Source organism: Dipodomys spectabilis, unplaced genomic scaffold, assembly GCF_019054845.1.
Source record: "Dipodomys spectabilis isolate Male_0828 unplaced genomic scaffold, ASM1905484v1 ptg000240l, whole genome shotgun sequence".
In the NCBI taxonomy this organism is placed as follows: Eukaryota; Metazoa; Chordata; class Mammalia; order Rodentia; family Heteromyidae; genus Dipodomys; species Dipodomys spectabilis.
The window spans coordinates 3,234,590-3,258,375 of record NW_024870917.1 but is presented as its reverse complement, the minus strand read 5'-3'; the positions used below and the strand labels follow the sequence as shown (position 1 = coordinate 3,258,375).

Below are 23,786 nucleotides of genomic sequence, written 5' to 3'. Positions count from 1 at the left end.
TGAGTTATTTAGCCAACAGACAGATGGCCAAGAAAGTCCAGTTTATTGGCACATTGCTTGTCAGTCAGGAGTCTCTTGGACAGCTGAAGCAGCTAGATGCCCAGGGATTTCAGTTATGATAGTCCGCCATCTTGGATTTGCCTCTGAAACCATGCAGGAACTCAGTGAGCAGGTAAGGACAACATGGGGTAACACTTATTTCCTTGAGTGCATAACCTAGTGAAGAAGAGTTATTCTCAGAACCCCAGTGGTTAATAAGAAAGAAGCTGAGCTGATAGCTTGCATAAAACTGAGGTACTCATAACCCAGCATGAGGAATATGTGAACAAGGAACAGCTGTGGAAATAGGTACCAGGGGAGAGGGGGGAGGGAAGAGCACTTACAGTCTTTTTTCTCCCCTAGAAACATATTAAATTTTCAAGTAAAATAAGTCTAGCTTATTACATATCATAAATAATTAGTGAGAATTAGAGAAAATGTAAGTTAACTTTTAAAGTGTTCTTGAGTTACCGTTGAAATACACCCAGAAAATGTAGCCAAAGTTAAAATCTGTGCCACAACAATTATTCAGTATCTCGACACACATTCAATGTGCTTGTACTATGTGCCAGTAACTCTTCTGGGGATTCTATGTAGCAAGTGAGTGAACATCAGCTCATCTCTGCCCCCTGTGGAGATTACATTGTAGTGGAGAAGATAGTTTTAGTCAAAAAATAAGAGGAATGCTCTTGGGGAGCAAAGAATACCACGAGGAGGCCAGAAAAAGATTTAAGCACTCATCTTCAAATCATGTATACATTTAATATGCTACATTTTAGTACACATTGTCTTATGTGTGTTGATGTATGTATATGTGTGATGTATCTATTCTCCAACTTGGAGAAGAGCTGTTATTAAAAAGTCTATGTTGCCTGGCACCAGTTGTTCACACCTGCCATCCTTGCTACTCAGATGATTAAGATCTGAGGATTATGGTTTGAAGCCAGCCCAGGTGGTAAAATCCATGAGATTCTTATTTCTGATTACCCAGCAAGAAGCCAGAAGTAGAGCTGTGGCTCACATGGTAGAGTACCAGCCTTGAGTGGAAAACTGAAGGGGCAGTTCCCAGGCTCAGAGTTCAAGTTCCAGTACAGGAACACACACACACACACACACATACACACATCTGTGAATCAAAGTCTGTTGCTTTCCTCTACCAAAACTTTAATTTTCTTAAAAAATTATTTTAAAGTTATCTTTAAAGAGTTGCACAAAAGGGTTTCAATTCAACGATGAATGTGTAAGCCCAAGACATCTCAACCAAAGTGTAATTTTCATGTCATAAACTGACAAATGAATCATTCTGACCATGTTGGAAACACTGTGCATTTTTGTTTCAACTTTTCCCGTGTGGTCTCTGGGAAGAGTTTTAGACAGGCCATCAGATCTGACCCTGCAGCTCCCAGCTGAGAATCCGTGGCTGCTGCCTCTCAGAGGCGGACCTGAAAATCACCAGAGTGGTGGTAACCAAATTATCAGCAACCGAGGTTCCCCCAAACCAAACAGAGGAGCAAGTACTGCGCTTCACCATATTGCAGGCTTAGCGTCCAAAGAGAAGAAGCCAAGGAAAAGTCGCCTAGAGTCAAACTTGCTCTTGAAATTCTTTTGGACGTTCTCCTCTTGGGGGCGCCATGCTGGCCCTCAGGGAGCCCAACCACAGCCAGTTTTCCTTTTGGAGTTGAAAGAGCGCTGTTTCTTCCCTGAGCACCAGATTATGTGGTTGGCTTTTGTTTTCTGGCCACGCTGTAGGAAAATACTCCTATTTCAGCAGTCGACTGGCACACCACGGTGCAAGACAGCCAGTGTAAGAGGCTGTGCTGGCAGATTCTTGCTCGCTGCAGACCAAAGCTCACTGAGTGTGCTGGTGAGGAGAGACATAGCTATTGTCTTTCTCCAGCTCCAAACAAAACCACCACAATCAGGATGCAGAATGGTTGCAGGATGGCTAGGATGTCAGGTGCTAAGATACCTCTGTCTGGCTCTGAGTGCTTCTGTGTTTCCAACCACTGCCACAGTTTCGATTCCCGTGCTTTTCTCCATCCCATGTTGCTGTGATGAGGACTTTGACGAGCTGGTCTCCACTATTGTGTAATTCCTACTCTGGAGAATCTATCTACTTCTGTTCCATGCTTCTTTCAGATGAGACCTAGAGATTAAGAGACTTGAGAAGAGAGAAATTAAAATAACTGAGCCCTTTCTTCATTCACTGCAGAGAGTTGACAAATCTGCCTGGTGCTGGAACTTCATTCAAGAGCTTCAGCTATGCAGAATTTCAAGCATTTGAAACAGAACCTTTTCTTGGATTTGGTAGCCGTCGCCCAAGAGAGGAGAGGGTGAACTAAGCAAGCCAGTCAACCTTTATCTTTTTGACTTGAGCCTCAAGGTTCACTGACTCTTGCTTCTCCACCGTCTGCCTGGCTTGTGGTGGTCTCTGCTACATGCCTCATGGAATCTTCCTTCATCTAGCCACAGGCAAGACCCTCAGAGCTGGATACCTTGAGTGTCCATCTTTACCTTCTTGAGGATCTCTTCCTGAGGCAGAAAATTGCTCCTGGATCCTATCTTGGCTAGCCTGAAGCTTGGTTTCTTTATGGAATGGTGGCCAGGCAGTTATTCAATTTACTGAGCACTGGATTCCCTTTGCCATACAAGATGGGTTCAAATTCTGTTTTATTTTAGAGTTGAGTTCTAGTGCAAAGAAGTGAAATGAAGCCTTGCTTCACCTCTAAAGACCAAGTAAGAAAGAGAGAGAGAAAAGAGAGACTGAGACAAAGGGATCGTGGTTCAAGGTTAGAAGGGGCAAAACATATTCCTGACACCTCCATCTCAGTGACAGATGCATGTCTGACCTCTCAGCTACAGCATAAATAGGAGAATCACTGTCCAGGCCAGCTGAGGCAAAAAGTGATAATGTATCTAAAAAAAAAAGATACCAAAGCCAAAATAGGCTAGAGGTGTGATTCATGCGGTAGAATGCCTGCCGTGCAAATGGGAACCTAAACTCAAACCCCAGAGTAAATGAAGTCAAATAAAAGGAGTCCTACAACACAGAGAAGGTTCGGGGAGAAGTCCGAACACGATGAGGTGGAGCTAAGGGTGAGGGAGCTGATGGCTGGCTGTGTTCTTCCGGCACCAGCCAGTGCACCTATTTGATATCTGCTTACCCCAGCAGCTTTCGACACTGTAACAGGGTGGCCCCAGCATCTGTCACTCAGAATGGTCACCTCCCTGCTGGACACCCCCCCCCACCCCCCGGCGGTGCCAGGCATCCATCTTTGGTGACAAGGTGGAGGGGACTGGGTGGATGGGACCGAGGGCGGCGCTTATGGCCTGAAATCGAGGCCCCTTGCAGGATGTTGGGCGAAGACGGAACTGAAGCCTCAGGCAGGGCCCTGAAGTGGTGGGCCTCGAGGGCCTAGCAAGGCCCACGGACTGGGGACAAGGACAGGGCTCAGTAAACAGCCTTCCAACGAATAAGCAGTTACAGCAGAGGCCTTTCCACGGCCTGAGCTGTGGATAGAGGTGCTCTAGCCCAAGGTAGGGTGGGAGGGCAGAGAGGATGTGAGAAGGACCCCAAAGGCCTCAGGCCTGGAAGGCCAAAAGGGGCCTCAGGGCTCACAGACAGGGCTGTCCTCTCAGAGACATCAAGTGACTTGGCCAGGGCCCTCGCCGGCCCAAGAGTAACAGAAAAGGGAAGAGAGATGTTTTCTCAGGCGGCACAGCTGTTGTTTTTCCCAAGGAGTCCATTCATGAAGATGTATGGTAGCTGAATGGACTCTCCCTCTTTTTCCGACTTTGCTTGGGGTGGGGTCGCAGTGTGATCGGGAATGGCGCGCCCCTGCGGTTTTGGCGGCAGAGGCGCAGCTTGCCTTGGGCAGAAGGAAGGAATCAGGCACCTCCTCCAGCTGCCCCTACCCAGCCCAGGCCCGCCCCAGGCTTCCTCTCCCCCTCCCCTCCCCCAAACTATCCAGGCCGGGGAGGAAGGCTTGTGTGGGACAGGCTCGCTCGGGCCAGGCGCGGCGGGACGCCAGTGGCTTCACCAGATTTGAGGCTGCTCCGAGCGCGCATTCGCACTGCCCATCCACCTCCTCGCCCCGGGGGGCTGGCAGCGCCCGCAACAGAGTCTCGTGCTGGGGAGGGCGAGGGGAGCTCCAGCTCCCTTTGCCGATCGGCCTGGACTAAGTGGGTGAGCAGCAGCCCGGCGCAGGCAGGCAGCGCCGGGGCTGCGGACGTCTCCCTGGGCACCCTCGCTCCGCGTGGCGCAAGGGCTGAGTGGCCCCGGATCTACCCAGCAGTGACCCGCTTGGCTCTGGAGCGCGTTCCACGTCAGGCGCGACCTGCTCTGCTGCGGTCACCGGACTCCGTCTCCCCCCTTTTCCTGGGACTGCGGGTTGAGCTGTAAGCCAACCCCAGCTGGACGCTGCGCTCCTATAAATAGCGCGCGTGCCAGCTTGGCGCTCGCCAGGCTGCGCTAGGAGAAAGTTGCGGGTAGGGACCCGGCGAGGAGCCCCCCGCCAGCCCCGCCAGCCCGAACCGGATCCCGCGCGCCCAGGACCCGCCCGGCCAGCCGGCTGTCAACACACGTTGGAGTGACACCCAGCTTTTTTTGGGGGGGGATTTTTGACTAAGCAAAAGTGGGAGTCGCCAGCGTCTCGGCCATGAACACAGCCTCGCGGTCTGCTCAGCCCAAGGAGCCTCGGTAACCGAGCCTCGGACAGGACGGACATCCGCCTCCTGGGAGGCCCCGGGGTTCATCTAAGGGGTGTGTGTGCTTGGGTTTGGGGTCCGCATTGATCTGTTTATTTCCTTTTCCTTGGAGGTGAGCTTGTGGGAAAGGGGGGGGTGTCTGGCGACTTCGGGGTGGGTGCAGGGGCCCCAGGCAGGCAGCGCCGGTTTTCGGGCGCAGGAGGGCAGGGCAGAGGTTCTGCATGAGCTCCTTAAAAGACAAAGCTAACCGAGCCAGCGACGCAGCTCCAGCTCCCGGGGAGACTTTGCCTTCAAGCCCCAGAATCGGCGGCCGTGCGCGCGCCGCCGCCGCCGCCGCCGCCGCCGCCGCCGTTCCCGCAGCGCTGCTGTCGGTGTAGCCGCCGGCATCTTTCCCCGAGCTCCGGGATCCCCGGCTCCGAGGCGACGCCGGCGGGCGAGCAGAAGCGCCGAGCCGGCTGCGGCTGCCCACGGAGCTCGCCATGGGCTGGGCGCGCGGGGCGCTGTCCGCGCTGCCGGCCGTCCTGCTGGTGCTCGCGCTGCCCGCGCTGCGGGTCCGGGCGCAGAACGACACGGAGCCCATCGTGCTGGAGGGCAAGTGCCTGGTGGTGTGCGACTCGAACCCGGCCACGGACTCCAAGGGCTCCTCTTCCTCCCCACTGGGCATCTCGGTCCGGGCGGCCAACTCCAAGGTGGCCTTTTCCGCGGTGCGGAGCACCAACCACGAGCCATCCGAGATGAGCAACAAGACGCGGATTATCTACTTCGATCAGGTCAGACCCCAGGGGACGGGGGGAGGGACCCCGGGGTGGGATGGGGTGTCCCGGGGTATCTTAGATCGGGCTTTCGGCTCCCGCTGTGCGTACTGATTTTGTGTGTGTGTGTGTGTGTGTGTGTGTGTGTGTGAGCGCGCACATGTGTGTGTCGGGGGTCACCAATGTGCCCGAACCCGAAACTTCCCGTGTCCGTCTCCTGCTGGGCAGCGGGGACCCGCCTTCCCCGCAAGGTGCGGGCGCAGTGGGGACCCCCAGGCCGGCGGGAGCTCGGGCACAAGTTTCTCCGCAACAAGTCGGCCCGAGCTGCGGGGAAACGGATCCGCGACACGGCGGCGGCAAAGGCGATCGCACCGCGATCTCAGCTCAGCCCCTTGGCTCAGACGCCAGGCGCCACTGAGGCGGTCCGGACCCGGGATCAATATTGGGGTTGTTGGATCCGGTGGAGAAGATGTTCTCTACAGAGAATTCGGGGTCTCCGAGCTGAGACCCGGGGTCCCCAGCGCGGTGTGGAGATCCGGGGTCTCCCGCGCGCGCAGCACTGCGATCGGGGACGGCCTCAGAGGTCGCGGAGCAGGGCGCGGGGCGGGGATCACATCTCGCTTTCCAGGTTCGCGACCAGTCACCCCCTCTCTCCCAAGGTCCCAGCGTGTGCACCCCAGGGCGGTTGGGCAGGATTTCGAGTCATTCTCCTTACTCAGAGAAAAGTTGCCCAAGAGGGAGGGAAAGGAATGGAATCGGGCCACTGTGCGGAGCCCGGGAGGGAAGCTGGGGTGGGGGAGCTGGGGAGGGGCTGGACCCCCATCCTTGGGCTGTGGTCCGGTCAGAGAATTGCCAGCTGCTGGGAACCACCAACGGGATGGAGTCGGGGGGCAGAACTGAGGAGCTGCGGCTGCTGATCTGTGGCTGGCTCTGTGGTTTGGCCTGATGAGAAACCCCAGGACGTTGGCTGAGTTTTATCAGGGTCCTAAGGAAGGACAAGGACCTCACCGTTTGAATCCCAATCCCAGCAGGTCCAGAGTCTTTTAAAGTCACAGTTCACAGCTGTGGCGCCGCAGGAAGACCTGCAGGGGAAGGTGTGGGGGTGACATTAGTGCCCTTTACTTAATTTTCTAAAGTAATGCGCTCTCCAGCCGCCACAGACAAGAGGGTGTCTCTCTGGGGCTTAGTGTAGAATAGCCATAATTTTTAATGAATTAAGTAGGCCTTTTCTTTTTCTTTTTCTCTTTTGTTTGTTGTTCAGCATCTTCCACCCAGATGGAAATAAAGTCTAGCTCCACCTCTAGTTTGCATTGTGATACACTAGTTACAGGTGGGACTGTGTGGGCTTTGCTCTTTCCCTGGTCTGGGGCATTCTTTTCAATGATCCTCTCCTCCCTTAGAGAAGGTTTGCTCTGTGCCGGGAGCCATGCTTCCAGGAGACCCCAGACACATTTACTTATAAATCCCGAGGTGCCTGAGTGCTAGGATTGATCTGTAGAGCCAACACTCAGCGATGTGTACAGACAAGAGTAATCAGCCGTCATCATTATCGGGAGGAAATATGCTACTCGGGTCTGAATAATCAGGAAGTCCTTTCGAAGTACCTTAAATGATGTTCAATGTGCTTGGGGAAAAAAAAGTCTCTGCAAAACCTCTCTGTTAGGGATTCTTGTTCAGCTGGCCAGGAGCTGTTGAAAGGTTATCTATTGTCAGGTCAGAGAACAAATCCAATTGGATGCTCAAGGGGGGGGGGGGGGGAGGTGGGGTCTCAATCAACTCATGCATGGTCCTGAATTTGAATGCAGGGGTTAACAGTTCCATCTCTCTGCTTGCGCCGTGCTGGGGGTGGGCATATTGTTAGATGTAGTGGTATAACTTGAAGAAATTATGCCAGAGGCATGGAAATGTGTTAATTGTGACCAGAAGGCAATGTTTATAAGAGACAATAATAGATTATCACTTGTATACAGGAAAGATGCCTTTGTATCTTTGTAGGAGCAGTTATTTATTTATTTTTTTGGAAAGCCACTTATAAATCTATTTCTTAGACATGACAGGAAACTTCATCAATTTATTTGCCCTGCCCCTTTCCTTCTCTTAGGAAGGGATTTACCTATTGAACGCTGCAAGTTCCACTGAAGAATTCACTTAGTAAAATTCAGAGTTAATTTCATAGCTAGAGGAACCAAACAGAACATCTTGGAACAGAAAGTGCATCGTTGCTTTCTTGAAAATAGTGTCCAGTTTCGCTTTGCTCCTTGAACTTTAAATGAAGAGCAGGTGATTGATGGGAGGTTCGGTGTGTGGTACAGAGAAGAACAGGAAAAGGCCACCTATTTTACTGTCTGTCTTAGTCACACTTCACTCTGGCAGCCAGCAAGGGCTGACTCATTGCCAAAGTGGTATTATTAAGGCTTAGAGGCCACCGGAATGGAAAACAAACAAGGCCATTGGTCTTAGGAGAGCCCTGGCAGAGGCTGAGGGAAGGCCAGACGTTCGTGCAGCTCTGTGCAATCGCTGTCTCTAGCATGGAGTATGCCACATGGCAAAGGGGGTGCTCGTGCCTCTGTGTGCTGTGTCCAGGGATGTCTGGGAAGGGCCTGGGGACGTGGATTGGCTGGCTCAGTGACGTCACTTCTGGACATTGCCAAGGCTTGTAGGGGGCAGGAATGTAAACACATGGCAGATGCCTTCTATATGATGCTACGTGCTCTCACGAGACAGCTGGGCAGCTCCAGAGACACCCAGCTTTGTGGGCAGCTCTTGATACGTAACTTTGTTTTATCTGATACCACGGAGAAGACAGAACCTTCCAACACACAAGCTTATCTTTCAAGAGGGGAAAGAAATAGGATGAGATGTCTTACTCTCTGTGGGTTCTGAGGCTAGTTGTTTGGAAATGAAAGAAGAAGGGAGGGAGGAAAGGAAGAAAAGGGAAGAAGAAAGGAAGGGAGAAAAGCAAGCATACTTTGCTTACAAAAGAAAATATTACACCTGACTGTTACTTCTTCTTTTTGTTCGTAGATCCTAGTTAACGTGGGTAATTTTTTCACCTTGGAGTCTGTCTTTGTAGCCCCCAGGAAAGGAATCTACAGTTTCAATTTTCATGTAATTAAAGTCTACCAGAGCCAAACGATCCAGGTATGTGTTTGGACACATTTTTGCTTCTACCCCTAACGAACTGCATTTAAGTATCTATTCACAGATATGTTTTCAAGCAAATAGCATTCCTCTCTATACTTCACTTTTAAAATGCTTCTTTTTCAAGTTGCATCTTTTATAACACCCGTTAGAGCATATATAAAGCATAAAGAAAAAGAAAGTGCAGGAGCAATTACCTTGATAACCACTAAACATTTAACAAGTATGGCGTAGCAAAATTTCAGTTAACATAAATCTCTCCAGCAGATCTTAATTTTATTTAATGAACAAAAATTATTTAACCCTGTAAAGAGAAAAAAAAACTTGTAAAGCCAGCGAAGCTTTACAAGTGCCTCCTAAACAAATAAAACAATTTTTCTACCACCATAAAGATGATGAGATGCAGTTAGCTGTTACAATAAGCCTATGAAAAAGCAGCCATCGACTGCATGTTTCCAAATGCTGTGCTGGTTTTCTTTCTCCTTGAGTTTATTGTTGGTTACCTTGCTGCTAGTGAGTTCTTACCAATTATAGTGAAATGACTAAGAATGTAGTATCTTGTGCTTTCTAAGATAAATGGGCTTGACCTTACACTCAAAGGCAACAATGGAGATAATCACCTAAAATATCAGAATTTGCTAGCATTAAATGATATAAATACATGAGTGTGAAATTCTAAGGTAACCTTTTTTCTGGTGCTCAATATTCATGTTATATATTGTATCCATGTAAATGGTAGATTACACACTCATCTGTCAACTTGATATAGCTGAGATAATAGATCTGTCATTAAATCTCACATTTAACTTATTTAACATTAATTTTAACATAAAGGAAATAAATATTGTGGAAACAAATTTGCTTCTATGAAAAAGACCTTTGCTAAATACCAGTAATTGGAGTTAGCAAACAATGTTCCCCATTAAGATCTCCCATAGTAGTGGAGATTGTTATTATTATTTTTATTTTTTTATTTTTTGCTGGTCCTGGGGCTTGAACTCAGGCTTGAACCAAGGACCTGGGCTCTGTCCCTGAGCCTCTTTGTGCTCAAGGCTAGCACTCTACCACTTGAGCCACAGTACTACTTCCCGATTTTTCTGAGTAGTTTATTGGAGATAAGAATCTCACGGACTTTCCTGCCTGGGCTGGCTTCAAACTGAGTTCTTCAGATCTCAGACTCCTGAGTAGCTAGGATTACAGGGTGTCAAGCCTAAATCATTATTTTTTAATAGAGATTTCTTTTCAGGGAAGACAGATAAATAAATCAACACACACACACACACACACACACACACACACACACACACACACACACACACACACACACATACCCCACTCACTATTTCCAATGATTTTCAATGCTATTTAAGTTACACCTACACTGACACCTCCAGGGTCACTGGTAGAACCTGTGCCTGTGTGGGTCCAGGGATACAGGAGAGCCACACACTCTCCTGAAGATGGCTCCTTGATGATGGAGGTGAGCACGTACCAAGCTTAATTTACATGCTGAAAGAAAGCCCGTTTTCATATGCTCAGATTGTTCTCTGGGTGGTATTTTTATCCATCCATTTTTCCCCAGTGGAACTTTTAGGAAAAACATTTAAATTTATATACTTTTTTATTATCTGTAAGTAGTTCTACAAAGGGGTTCCAATTTACCACATCAGTCTCTGAGTACAATGCATCTTGATCAATACCACCCCTTCCATCGCTCTTACCCATCCCTCCCAACCCCACCCACCCCTCAATTTTCCTAGCTGCATAGGGTATACATGGAATATTATGACAACATTGTCCTTCCCCATACCTCCTTCCTGTTATACCGCCCCTCCCCCACCACCTCAAGTACCAGCTTCTTAGAATTTATTTTGTTAGGCTGTGAGTTACTTGAAGGAGTTATTTCATTTGAATTCTTCTCTGCATCTACCATAGTTCAGAAAATTTCTATGGGAGTCCATATGGCGGCCTTGCTGTCTGATCCCACCTTTGGCTCTCAGGGTGAAAGCCAGGGTTATAGTTCTTGAATATGAGGTATTTTACTAAGTCAGGCATCTTAGGCAACGTTCATTATCCATGGCAGGTGTTTTGATTTTAGTGGAGCTTTTGAACTTTGTTATGATTTTTTTCTTCTTCTAGGTGAACTTGATGCTGAATGGGAAACCAGTGATCTCGGCCTTCGCGGGGGACAAAGATGTCACTCGCGAAGCTGCCACGAATGGAGTCCTACTCTACCTGGACAAAGAGGATAAGGTTTATCTAAAACTGGAGAAAGGTAACTTGGTTGGAGGCTGGCAGTATTCCACATTCTCTGGCTTTCTGGTGTTCCCTCTATAAAATTTGCTTGTCCAGGTGAGGGGCGGCTCACCACTGAGTTACTACTGGAAGATCATTTTTTGTTTCCACCACTGGATTGATATCTTTTATTGGTTTCTCATGGGTGAATATGGATTCTCTTTAAGGATTCTTGACCGGTCTGAACCAACACAAAAGTTTCACCGATGATTCTCGTGTGTGTTTGCATTTCCATGTATTTTGGATTGGAACTCAAAAGCACAGTGTCCCTCTCTATGCTTAAATGTATCCATCAAAAGCTGTCTCAAGGTTGGTCCTGAGTTTGCTTTCTTGGGAATACTGAATTTCATTGCAGATGCAGACTTTTATTTATTTATCACTAAAAGACTGGCGAGTGGGTCGGAGGATTAGAGAACTCACAAGTTCTGACTTCAGCCGAGGGTTTGTGTGATACCGCCAAAGAACTGTGTGCTGTGTTCATAATACTCACGACACCTGTTGTTTCTATGCCTTTGGGATTCATTTGCTGTGTTCTCTTGAGGTTCCTAGGAATTGTTTCCCAGTGACTGCCATTGTGTTTTCTCTACAAATAAGGCCATGAATGGCTTGCCTGAAAAATTTACCTTGACTATGATATCACCGACATAACTTCTCGCCATACCCTACCCCACTCCCCCAAAAAAAGAAAGAAAAGAAAAAAAAAGAATGCTTCATAGTTGTATTTTAATTATATATGTGAAAGAGTCATATTTTCCAAATTATATTTTCTAATAGGAAAAAATAGATCATAAATCTGACAAGGAAAAGTTGCTTACTGAAATCTAAGTGCTCAGTCCCCAAAGCTTGGCAGAGCAGCTCTTCTCCGTGGGAAATCTTATACTTTATTGCTCAACTTTAATTAACATGATTGATAATAACCACTTTATTAAAAACCGAAGGGATTTTTTCCCATAGACATGGCCACTTTATTAACTGGAGATGGGATGCCCTTGTTTTTAATTATACTTATTTTTCAAACCTTCTGTTGTATTTGAAATATCATCTGGTTTTTGCCTTAACTCCTAAAATTGTATGTATTTATCTGTTTAGCTCACATGAAATCCAAATATCCCCATAACTAAATTTAGTGCAATATCTTATTTTGTCTTTTGTATAGGTCACATGAATTCATAAAATTATTTATGTCTGTTATAGAATAAAGCTTAATATATGTTAGTTGAATTGCTTTGTTCTTTTGGATTTGAAAGTATGTATTCTACACAATTTATTTCCCTTTCTCTTTCCCTTTCCCTTTCCCTTCCCCTTCCCCCCTCTTCCCCTTCCTCTCCTTCCCTCCTTCCCTCTCTCTCTCCCTTTCCCTTTCTATTTCTCTTTCCCTTTCCTGTTCCCCTCCTCTTCTCCCTCCCTCCCTCCTTCCCTCCCTCCCTCCCTCCCTCCCTCCCTTCTTCCCTCCTTCCTTCCTTCCATCCTTCCTTCCTTCCTTCCTCATCTGGTTTGTTTTTTTTTTTTTTCTTGGAGCTTAAAAAAAAATCACTGAATTTCCAGGCGATGTCCTCTGCATTGGTATTGGAAATCTTTACTGTGTTTAATCTGTCCAAATCCAGGAGTTGCAAGTTTGCCAAAAGAGAATCAATGGACTTAGTGAACTCTTCTTTCAGAGAACTTGTTGTAAGGAAGCTTAGTTTAAAATGATTCTGTAAAATAACATGAAGGTGCCAAATATATGAATGAGTTTCGGGTGAATATAAGGACCAATCTGTTCAAGCTGAATACCTGGGGAAAACCCTGGAAGGCTGCAGGCTCTTTGCCTTTTAAGGGGGAATGGTTATTACATGTCTTGTCTGGAGATGTGGCTCCAGTTCCTGGTTGCAGTCAACTAAAGCAGTGTTTGGGGCAGTGCATTGCGGCTGGTAGACTATAGCAGCCAGGAAGATGTTCCAGGAGACACCTGCAGACCGGGTTTCCAGCATGAGGGTGAGGGAGTGCTAAGTCAAAAACGTTCAGATACCCCAGGAAGACTCCCCTCTTTCCTCACAAAGCATGATCTGGAGATGTTTCCAACAGATCTTTAATACGAGTCATCTTGATTTCATTATATGATCTTAGCTTTATAATGCAAAAACACTTTCTCTTGCACACAGAGAGAAGACAGCCAGCATTCCTCCAAACGATAGTGGGATCCTCTAGATGTACTCGCCCTACCAGAAGCTTTTGTATGGTCTCTGTACTCAGACACTGTGTCTGCACATCACAGTAGGCTGAGCCATATTGGAATAGATCGGCTATTAGTCATTCTTCTAGCAAAATGGCTCAAGAGTATTGCGATTGCCAATGACAGGGCAAGGGGTGGAAGACAAATCTCAATGTAGATTAGTGGAGACATGTATTTTAAAAACATTTGTATTATCTTTAAGGGGTGTACGACGGAATTGCCATGCATCAAAAGTTTATGAATACAGTGCATCTTGATCAATGTCACCCCTTTTAACATTCTTACCCCACCCAACCCCATCCTTCCCTACTTGCCTTAATTTTGGTTATGTATTGAAATTTTTTTTGCCATTTAACGCTGCATATTGATCTGTGCCACCATTCAACATCTCACCCCCACAGGTGACCCATCCCTTTCCTTATATTTCTCAGTTGAGAGGTATATACATGAATTCATGCCTGCATGCTCTCCCCTTCCCTCTTTATTTTTCTGACCCTCTCCCCTTGACCCCACCCTCCTCTCTTGTAAGTACCCATCTCCTAGGACTTATTTTGTTGGGCTTTGATGGAGTCTTTTTAAAGACTTACACTGTTTGCACTCTCCACAGAGTCTATGACCCATCAGCTAATTCATTTGAAACCCCTTGCTTACCACCTCATGAGTTTACTTGTAGATTTATAGGTGCCTTCTAGCTACCACAAATGGGGGAAACCATGTGACCTATGTTTTCTGGGTCTGGCTTGCTTTTCATAGCTTAATTTTTTTCCAAGTTTTTCCATTTCCTTACAGAAAAATGTCTTTTATAAATGTGCTTGTGGCCATCTTTAAGGGATTATTTTTATTTTTCTTGGTTTACCTGAACCTAAAAGAATGTCATCAAAGATCTTGGCGTTAAGTGCTGAGCTCTAGTCTTTGTATTTTGGAATGCAAGAGCCATTTGGAAGCTTCCAGAGAAAGTCTGCTGGAATAGGCCAGGCCACAACTAGCAAATGTGGGACTGGCTTGTGACAGTGGACCCCCAAATTGAGGTTGACAGCTCAGGTACTTGCCTCTAGCTGGGTGCTAGGAGATAAGTTACATCAATCATGCTGGCCACAACCAAGGAGAGAGAAAAAGCAAGAGGGTAGATGATTCATTCAGAAGAGTGTGGGTTTTGGACAGATGTGGGATGAAAGTACTGAGCTCTACCACTTTGATCTGCCAGCTTCCTGATCTTGGACAGGTTTGTTTTTTTAATTTAATTTTTTTTTTGTGAACATACTGTACAGAGGGGTTACAATTACATGGGCAGGATAATGCGTACATTTCTTATCAAGCATTGCAGCCTCCTCCTTTGTTTACCCTTCACATCCCTTCCCTACCTCCCCCCTCCCCCCCACCCAATCCTTCCCCCTCCCCCCCCTCCCCCTTGGACAGGTTTTTTGCTTGTGCATTTTCCTCTCCAACCATTAGTTATCATTTATAAACAAGATGTAATTGATTATAAGGATCCAATAAGATGCAGGAAGTGCCTGGAACATGGTAGAATCTTCAAGGGCTGTGATTTTTACTATGATCACCACACTTTATGATGGTTAAAACAATGGAAAGCCCTCACACAGGTCAAAGCAACAGGGAAGCATGCAGGAGAGATTAAGGGAAGAAAATTGAATTGGGGTGCAGTAGCAGGAGAGTGTCAGAAGTATTTCCAGAGAAAGAACCACATGCTCCCTGTGCATTCTATGACTTGAAAATTGTTTTCTGAAATTGCTAGGTCCACAAAAATGCTAATTGGGCCGAGTGTTTGCGTTAGTCCTATCCGCATTCATCAATGCCAGCTCCCCTCCCCCACATAGCTCTGATTGGTCCTTGATCTACTGAACAAGTGCAAGCAATTGTCTGTAGCTAGCAGTTCCCTCCCCACAGAAACCCAGGGAAACCAAGCAGAAGGAAGCAGAGTGGAGGTGCACAGGATCTCACTGGTTTGGGAGACTTACCATTAGCCCAGATTCTCTTAGACTTTGCTTATCTGATAACATTAAAGACATTCTTTGTGTTTTATTGTTTTAACTTTGCTTTTTCTCCCTGCTTGCCTTCTGGCTTCTGGCTTCTAGCCACCTGGATAGTTTCAGGCTTTCATTTAAAGTCCACGTTTGAACAAGTTATGGCTTTAAAGTTTGAGATATAGACCTTCAACGAATATTGATTGGCTTCTCCCCGTAATGGATCATGGACTTTGTGTCGGGTACTGAGCTGTAGGATTGGTGACATCGTTCTCTTCCAGATCTCCCTAAGTATCAAACAATGCTAGACTCTTCACCAACAGCAATGGCAGGCACTCTCCGGGGATGGTTCCAGTTCTCTTTGGAGTCAGGGCCCTGGGCTTTCTCCATCTTCTGGTGTTTGATCGTCCCTTGTCTTCTGGGCAGTAGTGAATCATTGGGCAGAGCTAGGTCCCCAGACTGGTTGACTTAATGGCCCTGGGAAGTCATGAGGAGAGAGAGATGAGGGCAGTGTGTGTCCAGAGCTTTGCAACTAAGGACACTGAACTCTCGATTGAACTGATTCTCTTGGGTGGAGGTGAGGCTTGGGCTAGAAGAAGCTGATTATCTAAACAGGTCGGGCTGCCTCAGTTTCTTCCCTAAGAGTAGCTTGTCTTTCTATAGTTGAAATACTTCAGCACCATGAAGACGATTTGGTTTTGGCTACCTCTGGCCTTTCTGGGAGAAAATAACTTCTTTGTGACATTGACCCTGAAGTTCTATGTCGGCCCCTCCGATGAAGGGGTGTGAGAATCACTTAAGAATCCCCATGCAGTACAGGGCCCAGTGCTGCGGGGTGGGGCCTGAGGCTCCTGGCCCTGGCACCTGTGGTCGATGGGTGCTCTTCATGTTCAATAGTGAGGTCTTCCATTGCTACCATCTCTAAAGCCTTGTTACTTGAAGGACACCCACAGCCTTGGGAGCTGGTTCAAAACACCACATGCCGTGGAGCCTCACCTCAGAGAGACTGAAACAGAGTCTGCACTTTAATAAGATTTTCTACTGGTATCATGAGTTCCACGCCCTCTCTCCCTCCTCTGCATCGAACCCCCCGGGGGCGTGGCATCAGGCGGCCACAAAACTAACCAAGTGCCCGGTGGGTTATGTAACCCGGATCAGTGCAGGTGCAGGAGGCTCTGGGAATTTAAATCTAAATGTGCCTAAATGTGCATCTACTTCAACACCAGCATGCAGAAGCTCTCAGCCCTGGCCTAAGCCATGGTGGGTGGGACCCCCGTTCTGCGTGAGCACCATGCAGACAGGGCAGGGTTGCACGGGACTCTGCTAATGGAAAGATGGCCTGAAGGAGAAGGTAAGTCCCCATGGAAGGTGGAGTCTGGCCATGGAAGGTCGGGCTGCCTTCTCTGCTGCTCTGCTGTGCCTCGGCTCAGCACATTTGACACTTGGCCTCAGAAAAGATTGCTCAGTGACTGAGGGAGACTTGAGTGTGTGTGTGTGTGATACATATTAATATGGAATACATATAATATAATATGAACATATAGATTAAAAGATGGAATTGTTTCTGGGTGGCTCATGCCTAGAATCCTAGCTACTCAGGAGGCTGAGATCTGAGGATCATGATTTGAAGCCAGCTTGGGTAGGAAAGTCTGTGAGAATCTTATCTCCCATTCACCATCAAAGAGCTGGAAGTGGAGGTCAAGTGGTAGAGTACCAGCTTTGAGCAAAAAAGCTCAAGGACAGGGCCCAGACTCTGAGTTCAAGGCCAGGACCAACACACACACACACACACACACACACTATAACTTAATATCTACAACATAATATACATTATTGTAGGCACCATGCTTAGGGGTCTTTATTTCCCATGCAATGAACATACGCTTGAAATTCTGAAAATTGGGAATGTTGAGGAACCTTCTACACCCGGGGGGGGGGAGGGGGCTGAGACTCCAGCAAATAATGACTCTGCTTTCTCCCTTCCCCTCCTCACCCCTCCCCTCCCCTTTCCTCTCTTCTCCTCTCTTCTTTTTTCCTCACCTTTCCCCTCCCCCTCTTCTCCCTTTCTCCCCCTCTCTCCTCCCTTTCTTTCTTTCCCCTCTCCTCTTTTCTTCCTTCTCTTCTCTGTCCCTTTCTGTCATTTTTCTATTTTTGTCACGTTTAAACTTCGATGACAAGGTGTAATCAATAAGAGGAAGAGGGAATTACTGCAGAGTGGTGGCTATTTCCATAGTACTAGTAGTTTTTTTTCCCTCTTGTCTTCCTGATAAGAGGAAAAAGTGGCTTGAAATGACCTGTCCACCCATGGGGTTTGTTTTGTGATTTTGTTTCATAGCTTTCCAGAAAACAGGGAGAATGTGAGAGCCAGGCAAAGGCAAAGTTGCGGGGTCCACGTTGGGGTCCACTATGGGGCCGGAGCAGGGTAAGGCCTACGCACTTGGCTGCTATGGAACACGGACACAGAGCCGGGTGGTGGGGGTGCGGGAGCAGCTGGCTGTGTTCTGCTGGGCAGGTGTCAGCAGTCTGGAAGGACGGCATCTGTTACTCGCCATCCTACGATCCACAATCGACTGAGCTCTGAGCTACGCAGGGGAATCTCTTGGTCACATAACTGCCTTCCTGCGAAGCCCATCACCAGGACTGAGGTGATGATGGTTCTCAGGGTGGATAGCTTGGTTGTTTTTTCCTTTCTTTCTTTCTTTCTTTCTTTCTTTCTTTCTTTCTTTCTTTCTTTCTTTCTTTCTTTCTTTCTTTCTTTCTTCCTTCCTTCCTTCCTTCCTTCCTTCCTTCCTTTCTTTCCTGTTTTCTTTGTCTGTAAGTGACACAAGGCCACTTTCTTCTAAGTTCTTTTTCCTCCGCTAGTTAAAAATACATCCAAGCAGTCACGAGCGCGTCTTTGAAAATAACTAAGCTTTTTCCTTGGTGTTAGCATTTTTAACACCATGGGGGACAAACTCATGACTTTCTCCTCCGTGTTGAAAACACACAAAACAAATGGAGCAAACACCAACATGGGAAGTAGTTGATCAAAAAGAAGTAGTGTACCAGAGGAAAAACAAATCCAAGTTAAAAAAAATCCACTAGGGAAAATGAGTGATAAAAACTCTGCAAGCTGATGTGACAATTCCGAGAGAGAGAGAAAGAGAGAGAGAGAGAGAGAGAGCGCCCTGGCTCCGAGTTTGCGGGTTTGTGTGGGGTAGATCTTTCCTCTCTTCCTCTCTGAGTGTTCAGGCTGCGAGGATTCCCACCCTCTTCCTCAGGGAGACTTTCTAAATGACAGGCGGTGACAGCCTTTGCACTGGGCTTGGCCCTTCTGCGGGTTGGTTGTGCCCGACAGGAAGGCAAAATGCTTCTGAAAGTTAGCTGTTCTCCGGGTACAGGAGTGCCCCACATTTCAGTCATTCAAGGAAGCCATTTTGCAGTGTGGAAGGAAGTCCTATTGTGCTCTCTCTGCCCTTGGAGATGTCCTTGGAGATGCTGGTGCAGCCCCAGAGGCACAGGATTTAGGAACTGCCCGAGTTGGTCTCAGGGGACGCCGGATGTTGCCCTTTTCTCCTTCTTTCGGGGATGGCGAGACATTATTTTATAAGCATCCATAAAGAGGGATACAGAGTCCACAAGAGCCATTAAAAAGTCCTGATTTGCAAGATGTGCCTAAATTGGTTGTTAAAAGAAGAAGATTTAAAACAAAAAACCCAAGTTCTCAATGTCATGAATTGAGGTCAAGCAAGAATCACAATGTCATCCGTGATTTTCTGAGCGTTAGAAGTGAATCCTGTTAAGGAGGAAAAATGGCAAGCACCTGCTCGTGGGGCTCAGGACATGCATAGTTGGCTGAAGAGACAGTCACACGTGTATTGTGCACCTACTGTATGCCCCGCCAAGGAACTCCTGACTCCACTTTTCGTCCTTGCTCGGCGGTGTGCGGTGGCAGGCAGTGCATCTGCCTTTGTGCTCCTGTTTATTGTGCTCCGAGTCTGACTGAGTTCAGCCACACCCGGTCTCCACCCTGCTTTCCCACAGTGTTCTTCCAGGGTCAAATTCTGTGAAAACAGTGAAGAGCAATGCCAGCTTCCACTTACGGTGGTGGGAGTTGCACACTGTAGAAAAGAAGCTTGATCCTGCTCTTTAGCATCCCATTTCTTCTTGTTTTTTAAATTCTTATTGTTACTATAAAAGGGATGCAAAGAGGGGTTACATGTCAGGTAAAGAGTACCTTTCTTCACCCCTTCCCTCGCCCTCTCCAGTGCTTCCCTCCCATCTCCACCCACAAGTTGTACAGTTCATTTTCAACCTAGTGGCCAGTGAGTGCCACTGCTGCGTTGTTCACCCTTTGTCCCTCCATGTCTGGGACATGTCTGCCTCCCCTTAGACTCTCAAAGACATATCAATGAGCACCCAGCACAAAAGGGAAAGAAAAACAAAACAGCCAACAAAGAAAAACAAAACCCTCTTGTTTTCATCTCCTGGAGTTCATTTTGGTAACTACTCTTTTGTATGATCAGATAGTATCCCATTTCTATAGCCTCTGTTTGACCTCGGGAAGGGAGAATTGGGCCCAAAGGCTCTGGTCTGCATGTCTGATATGGTCCCAGGGAAGCTCACCTGACCTGTTTGGAGTGTGCTCAGTGGTGGATTTCAGTCCACAAGATCTTTGGGAGGGGCTGGGGGGGGGGGGTTGAGGGGAGGGCTGTTTCCCTTTGGGAGTAGGCTGGGGGGGGGGGGTTGGGGGAGGGCTGTTTCCCTTTGGGAGTGGACTGGGGCGGGGCTTGGGGGAGGGCTGTTTCCCCTCGTGACAGCCTGTGAGCTGACACTCAACTTCCTTCAGAGCTTCACAAGCGAAGTTTGAACCCATAAATTTAGATTTGCAAGGAAAGCAACTCCTTAAAAGTCTTGTATAATTCCACTTTATTTCTGCCTCCAAGCCTCTCCCCAAGTCTGAATGGGTTGGTAGACAACTTTCTGCTGTTCATCTTGCTTCTCACGACAGGTTGGGGCCTTGGGAATGTGGCAGAGGTGGCCGGTGCAGGCAGATTTTTTTTTTTGGGGGGGGGCGGCGTGGCTGGGAATCTTAAAAACCAGTTAGCTTTGTGCTTCACAGGTCTGTGGAGGAGACGGGTGTGGGGAGGGAAAGAAGGCCCCAAGGAAGGCGGTGTCACCTTTTCAGCGTGCCCTCTTGTCCACCATGTACAATTGACACCCGTGGAGCTACCTCCTGTGTCCAGGAACCTGCTGCCTCGACCTCCCCGCTGGATGCCGGGAACTGGACGTTGTGCTTCTGTGTGCTCTTGGCTCGCTTGAGCACCGGGTATACCATGGGTATACCCCACGGGGTGACGGCACCCCGAGGGTCCCCACTGCATGCGTGCGATGCAGCTAGGACTTCTCTCTCAGTCCCCGAGGAACCTGGCTCACGTGGGACAGAGAGGACTGGCGTCCTTTCCAGTTCCTTCTGTCGGTGCTGCATCTTCTGCTCCTGGAACAAAGGAACAGGGAGATGGAGAGATGGAGAGAGATTCCAGGAAGGAAGATGGTCAGGGGATTTGGGGTTAGGGTCTTGAAAAGCTGCCAGGAGTAAACATCTCTCCATTCAGCCTACCCCTAAGTGGCCTAGGGCAGGTCACTGTCTACTGTTTCCTTGCTGCTCTCAGGCCTGGAATTTCTGTATAGCAGTTACCATAAAAGCTCACTTTGCTTCAGATGTTCCAGGGATGATTGGTTCAAATTCTGCACTGTTTTTGATCCCAGACTTTCTAAGTGAGGCTCAGGAAATCTGTGGGGGCTTTTCCTCTAATGTCATGGGGCATTCTGAGATCAGCTCCTTCGTGTTATCATTTGAAAAATAAAAATACATGCTGGGCTTTGCCAATGCCACCTTAATGTGAAGACCCTTCTTTGGGTGATAACTGGGGACTCTTATTTCCACACTGTTCCTTGTCTCCTTAGAGCTAAGGAGGTGGTAAGGTTGAGGCTCTGACCAGGAGTCAGTTGCTCTTGAAGCTCTCAACTGAGGAAGCATGTTTGCTGGAGTAACTTCATGACAGTTTGGCTAAGGCCTCCTTCTTTATGTTTTCTGAGCTACCAGATTAATAAGTATTTGTTTAAAATATTACAAAGGACACTTCCATTCTAGAAAGCTTCATCTCACCCTTCCGGCCCTCCCAGGAGGGTCTCTGACTTGTGCACGCATGGTAGGGGGCTTGGCACAGAACTGTCCTGCTCTTCACAGTTCCTCCAGTGACTCCAGTGAGCAGTGAGGTAGAGAGACACTTCTCACATAAGGCCATCATCCAGGCTCAAGCAAGAGTTTGACTAAGGGCTGGAATGTAGCTCAGGGCAGAGGGCTTGTAAGGCCCAGGTGAGGCCTTCCGTTAGATCCTACCATGGAGGTAAAGGAAGAAAACGAGAACTGGAATCTAATTCATCTTTCCATTTAAAACTCATGGAAAAGTCAGCCTTGAGTTCTAGATAAGAATTGCTGAACATTCTCAACCATGTGGTCAAGAAGAGGTGCTGAATACAGATGGACTCCTGATGGGAGAATGTGTCCAGGGCTGTCCGGGGGGCAGGACCGCCTCTTGGACCGCCCCTCTGATGATGAGTGACAGGATGAGGGAGGGGGGCTGGTCCTCCATTCCCCAGCCCCAGCTCTAGAGAGCAGAGTGCCTGGAGCCCCTTAGAGATGACTCAGCCACCAGGGTCCCTTATGCTCTCGCTGACTGTGATCAAAGCCCAGAAAGTGGGACTAAGGCTGCTGGTGAATTCACAGCCGCTTGCTCATTGTGAGGTTAAACATCACCCCCCGTCAGGGCTGCCTCTTGGAGGGTGCTCAAGCTACCTTCTCTGCCACGAAGCCAGCACCCCAGGACATGCAAGTCACGTGAGCTCTGCTCCATGGGTCCCTGGTCCTAATCGTGCCCACATGAGGCCGTGTCCTGTGGGAGGCTGCAGCTGAGGAGGCATGTATTGGAGCGCTCACAAAAACCTGGAAAACAAAGGATGCTTGCTCACGGCAGGGGGTATGCCTGTTCATGACAGGGGATTTTGGCCAATTTAGAGAAGCAACAATTCTAGATTTTACTTTCCCACCCAGAGATGATTAGCCTTAGCATTAAAATTAGCTTATGCACCTGTGTGTACCTTTGTGGGCACATAGGGTGTTCATGTATGCATGCAAGGCATGCATGTGTGTGATGGAGATCGTGTGTGTATTGGTGAGTGATCCCATGTGTGTGTATGTGTGTGTGCATATAAGGTGGAGAGGTATCTGTGCGTGTATGTGCATGTGTGCATCTGTCTTCTTTTATCCATTTGAGTACAACTTCTAATAATTTTGAAGCAATAGAAAACGAATGAAATTTGCACTTACAGTACTGAATCATGTTTTTTTTTTTCTGAGTCCTTTGAGGGTAGATCTCCTCACCAATCAAATACCTTTTTTTTCTGTAGTCCACTTTATTTTTCATTTTTAATTATCTTTAAGTAGTTATACAAAGGAATTCCCATTCAGTTTATGAGCACAGTGCTTCTTGACCAGTGTCACCCTTTTCATGGCCCTCCCCCATTCATCCCAACACTACCCCTCCCCTCAGTTTTCTGAAATTTGTAGGATATGCATTAAATTTTATGATGGTATTCTCCACCCTCAAATCCCTTAGCAGGCATTTCCTACACACCAGGAAGTTCTTCGGCAGAGCTATCCTCTCAGGTGATTTCCTGTTCACGTGGACTCTTTCCTCACCCTGCTTGGGCTCAAACCATGCAGTGGCCCATTACACACACATGCTTACACGTGCTCGTGCACGCGCGCGTGCACACACACACACATACACACACAACCTATACACCTACCTTGAATATGTCCTTCATAACATCTTTGTTATTTAATTTAGCCTTTTGCCTGTCTTCTCCCTCTTTTAAATATAGCCACTGCCATCCAATAGCACTCTTTTCCTTGTGCTGTAAATCTTGACATGGTAAGAGTAGAAGATATAGGGATGGAACTAATCGGAAATGGGCTTATAAAGGATTGATTCAAGGCACTGGTTCATAAGATTATAGGGGTTGAGGGGCGGGGCCGGGGGGGGGGGAAGGAGAAGGATTGGGAATGGGGGGGGGGGAGGGGGGAGGCTGGGAAGGGATGTGAAGGGTAAACAAAGGAGGAGGCTGCAATGCTTGGTAAGAAATGTACGCATTATCCTGCCCATGTAACTGTAACTCTTCTGCACAGTATGTTCACAAATAAAATTAAATTAAATTAAAAAAAAAAAAGATTATAGGGGTTGAAAATTCCTAGGAGCTGCCTCTGTCTGCTGGAAGCCTGGTAAGCCAGTGGGGTATTTTTGCAAGGTCTGAGGGCTGGAGAGTTAATTATGCAAATTCTAGCCTGAGTCTAAAGGACTGCCAGGCCCAGGAGGCTGCATGACCTCCCTCAGCAACCAGGTAGAGTGACTTCCACCCACCTCCACCTTCTGCTCTGTCCAGGCCCTCGAGGGCTTGGATGCTGCCCCTGCACTGGGGAGTTTGCTGGTTTACTCAACCGCCCCCCCCCCCCCCCCACTCAAACATTCACTTGCTTCTAGAAACACATTCACATATATATATTTAGAACTAATGTTTAGCCAGGTAGCTGGCCCCCGTCATATGGCCTACTCAAGT

The 23,786-nt window shown here is 47.7% G+C and overlaps 1 protein-coding gene across 1 annotated transcript; it reads left to right on the top strand.

Moving 5' to 3' along the window:
* The first annotated feature begins 5,225 nt into the window (after nt 1-5,225).
* Nucleotides 5,226-10,976, top strand: Cbln4 (cerebellin 4 precursor). The gene is made up of 3 exons (XM_042699308.1): nt 5,226-5,516; nt 8,523-8,639; nt 10,779-10,976. Exons 1-3 carry the CDS (start codon nt 5,226-5,228, stop codon nt 10,974-10,976), a joined length of 606 nt encoding a protein of 201 aa, XP_042555242.1.
* The last annotated feature ends 12,810 nt before the right edge of the window (nt 10,977-23,786 follow it).

What these genes read in the sequence shown, in the direction of transcription:
- Cbln4 (XM_042699308.1), top strand. Translation starts at nt 5,226, where the DNA reads ATGGGCTGGGCGCGCGGGGCGCTGTCCGCGCTGCCGGCCGTCCTGCTG. An exon ending in GGATTATCTACTTCGATCAG is followed by an intron (nt 5,517 to 8,522) that starts GTCAGACCCCAG and finishes TTTTGTTCGTAG; the next exon opens with ATCCTAGTTAACGTGGGTAA. An exon ending in ACCAGAGCCAAACGATCCAG is followed by an intron (nt 8,640 to 10,778) that starts GTATGTGTTTGG and finishes TTCTTCTTCTAG; the next exon opens with GTGAACTTGATGCTGAATGG.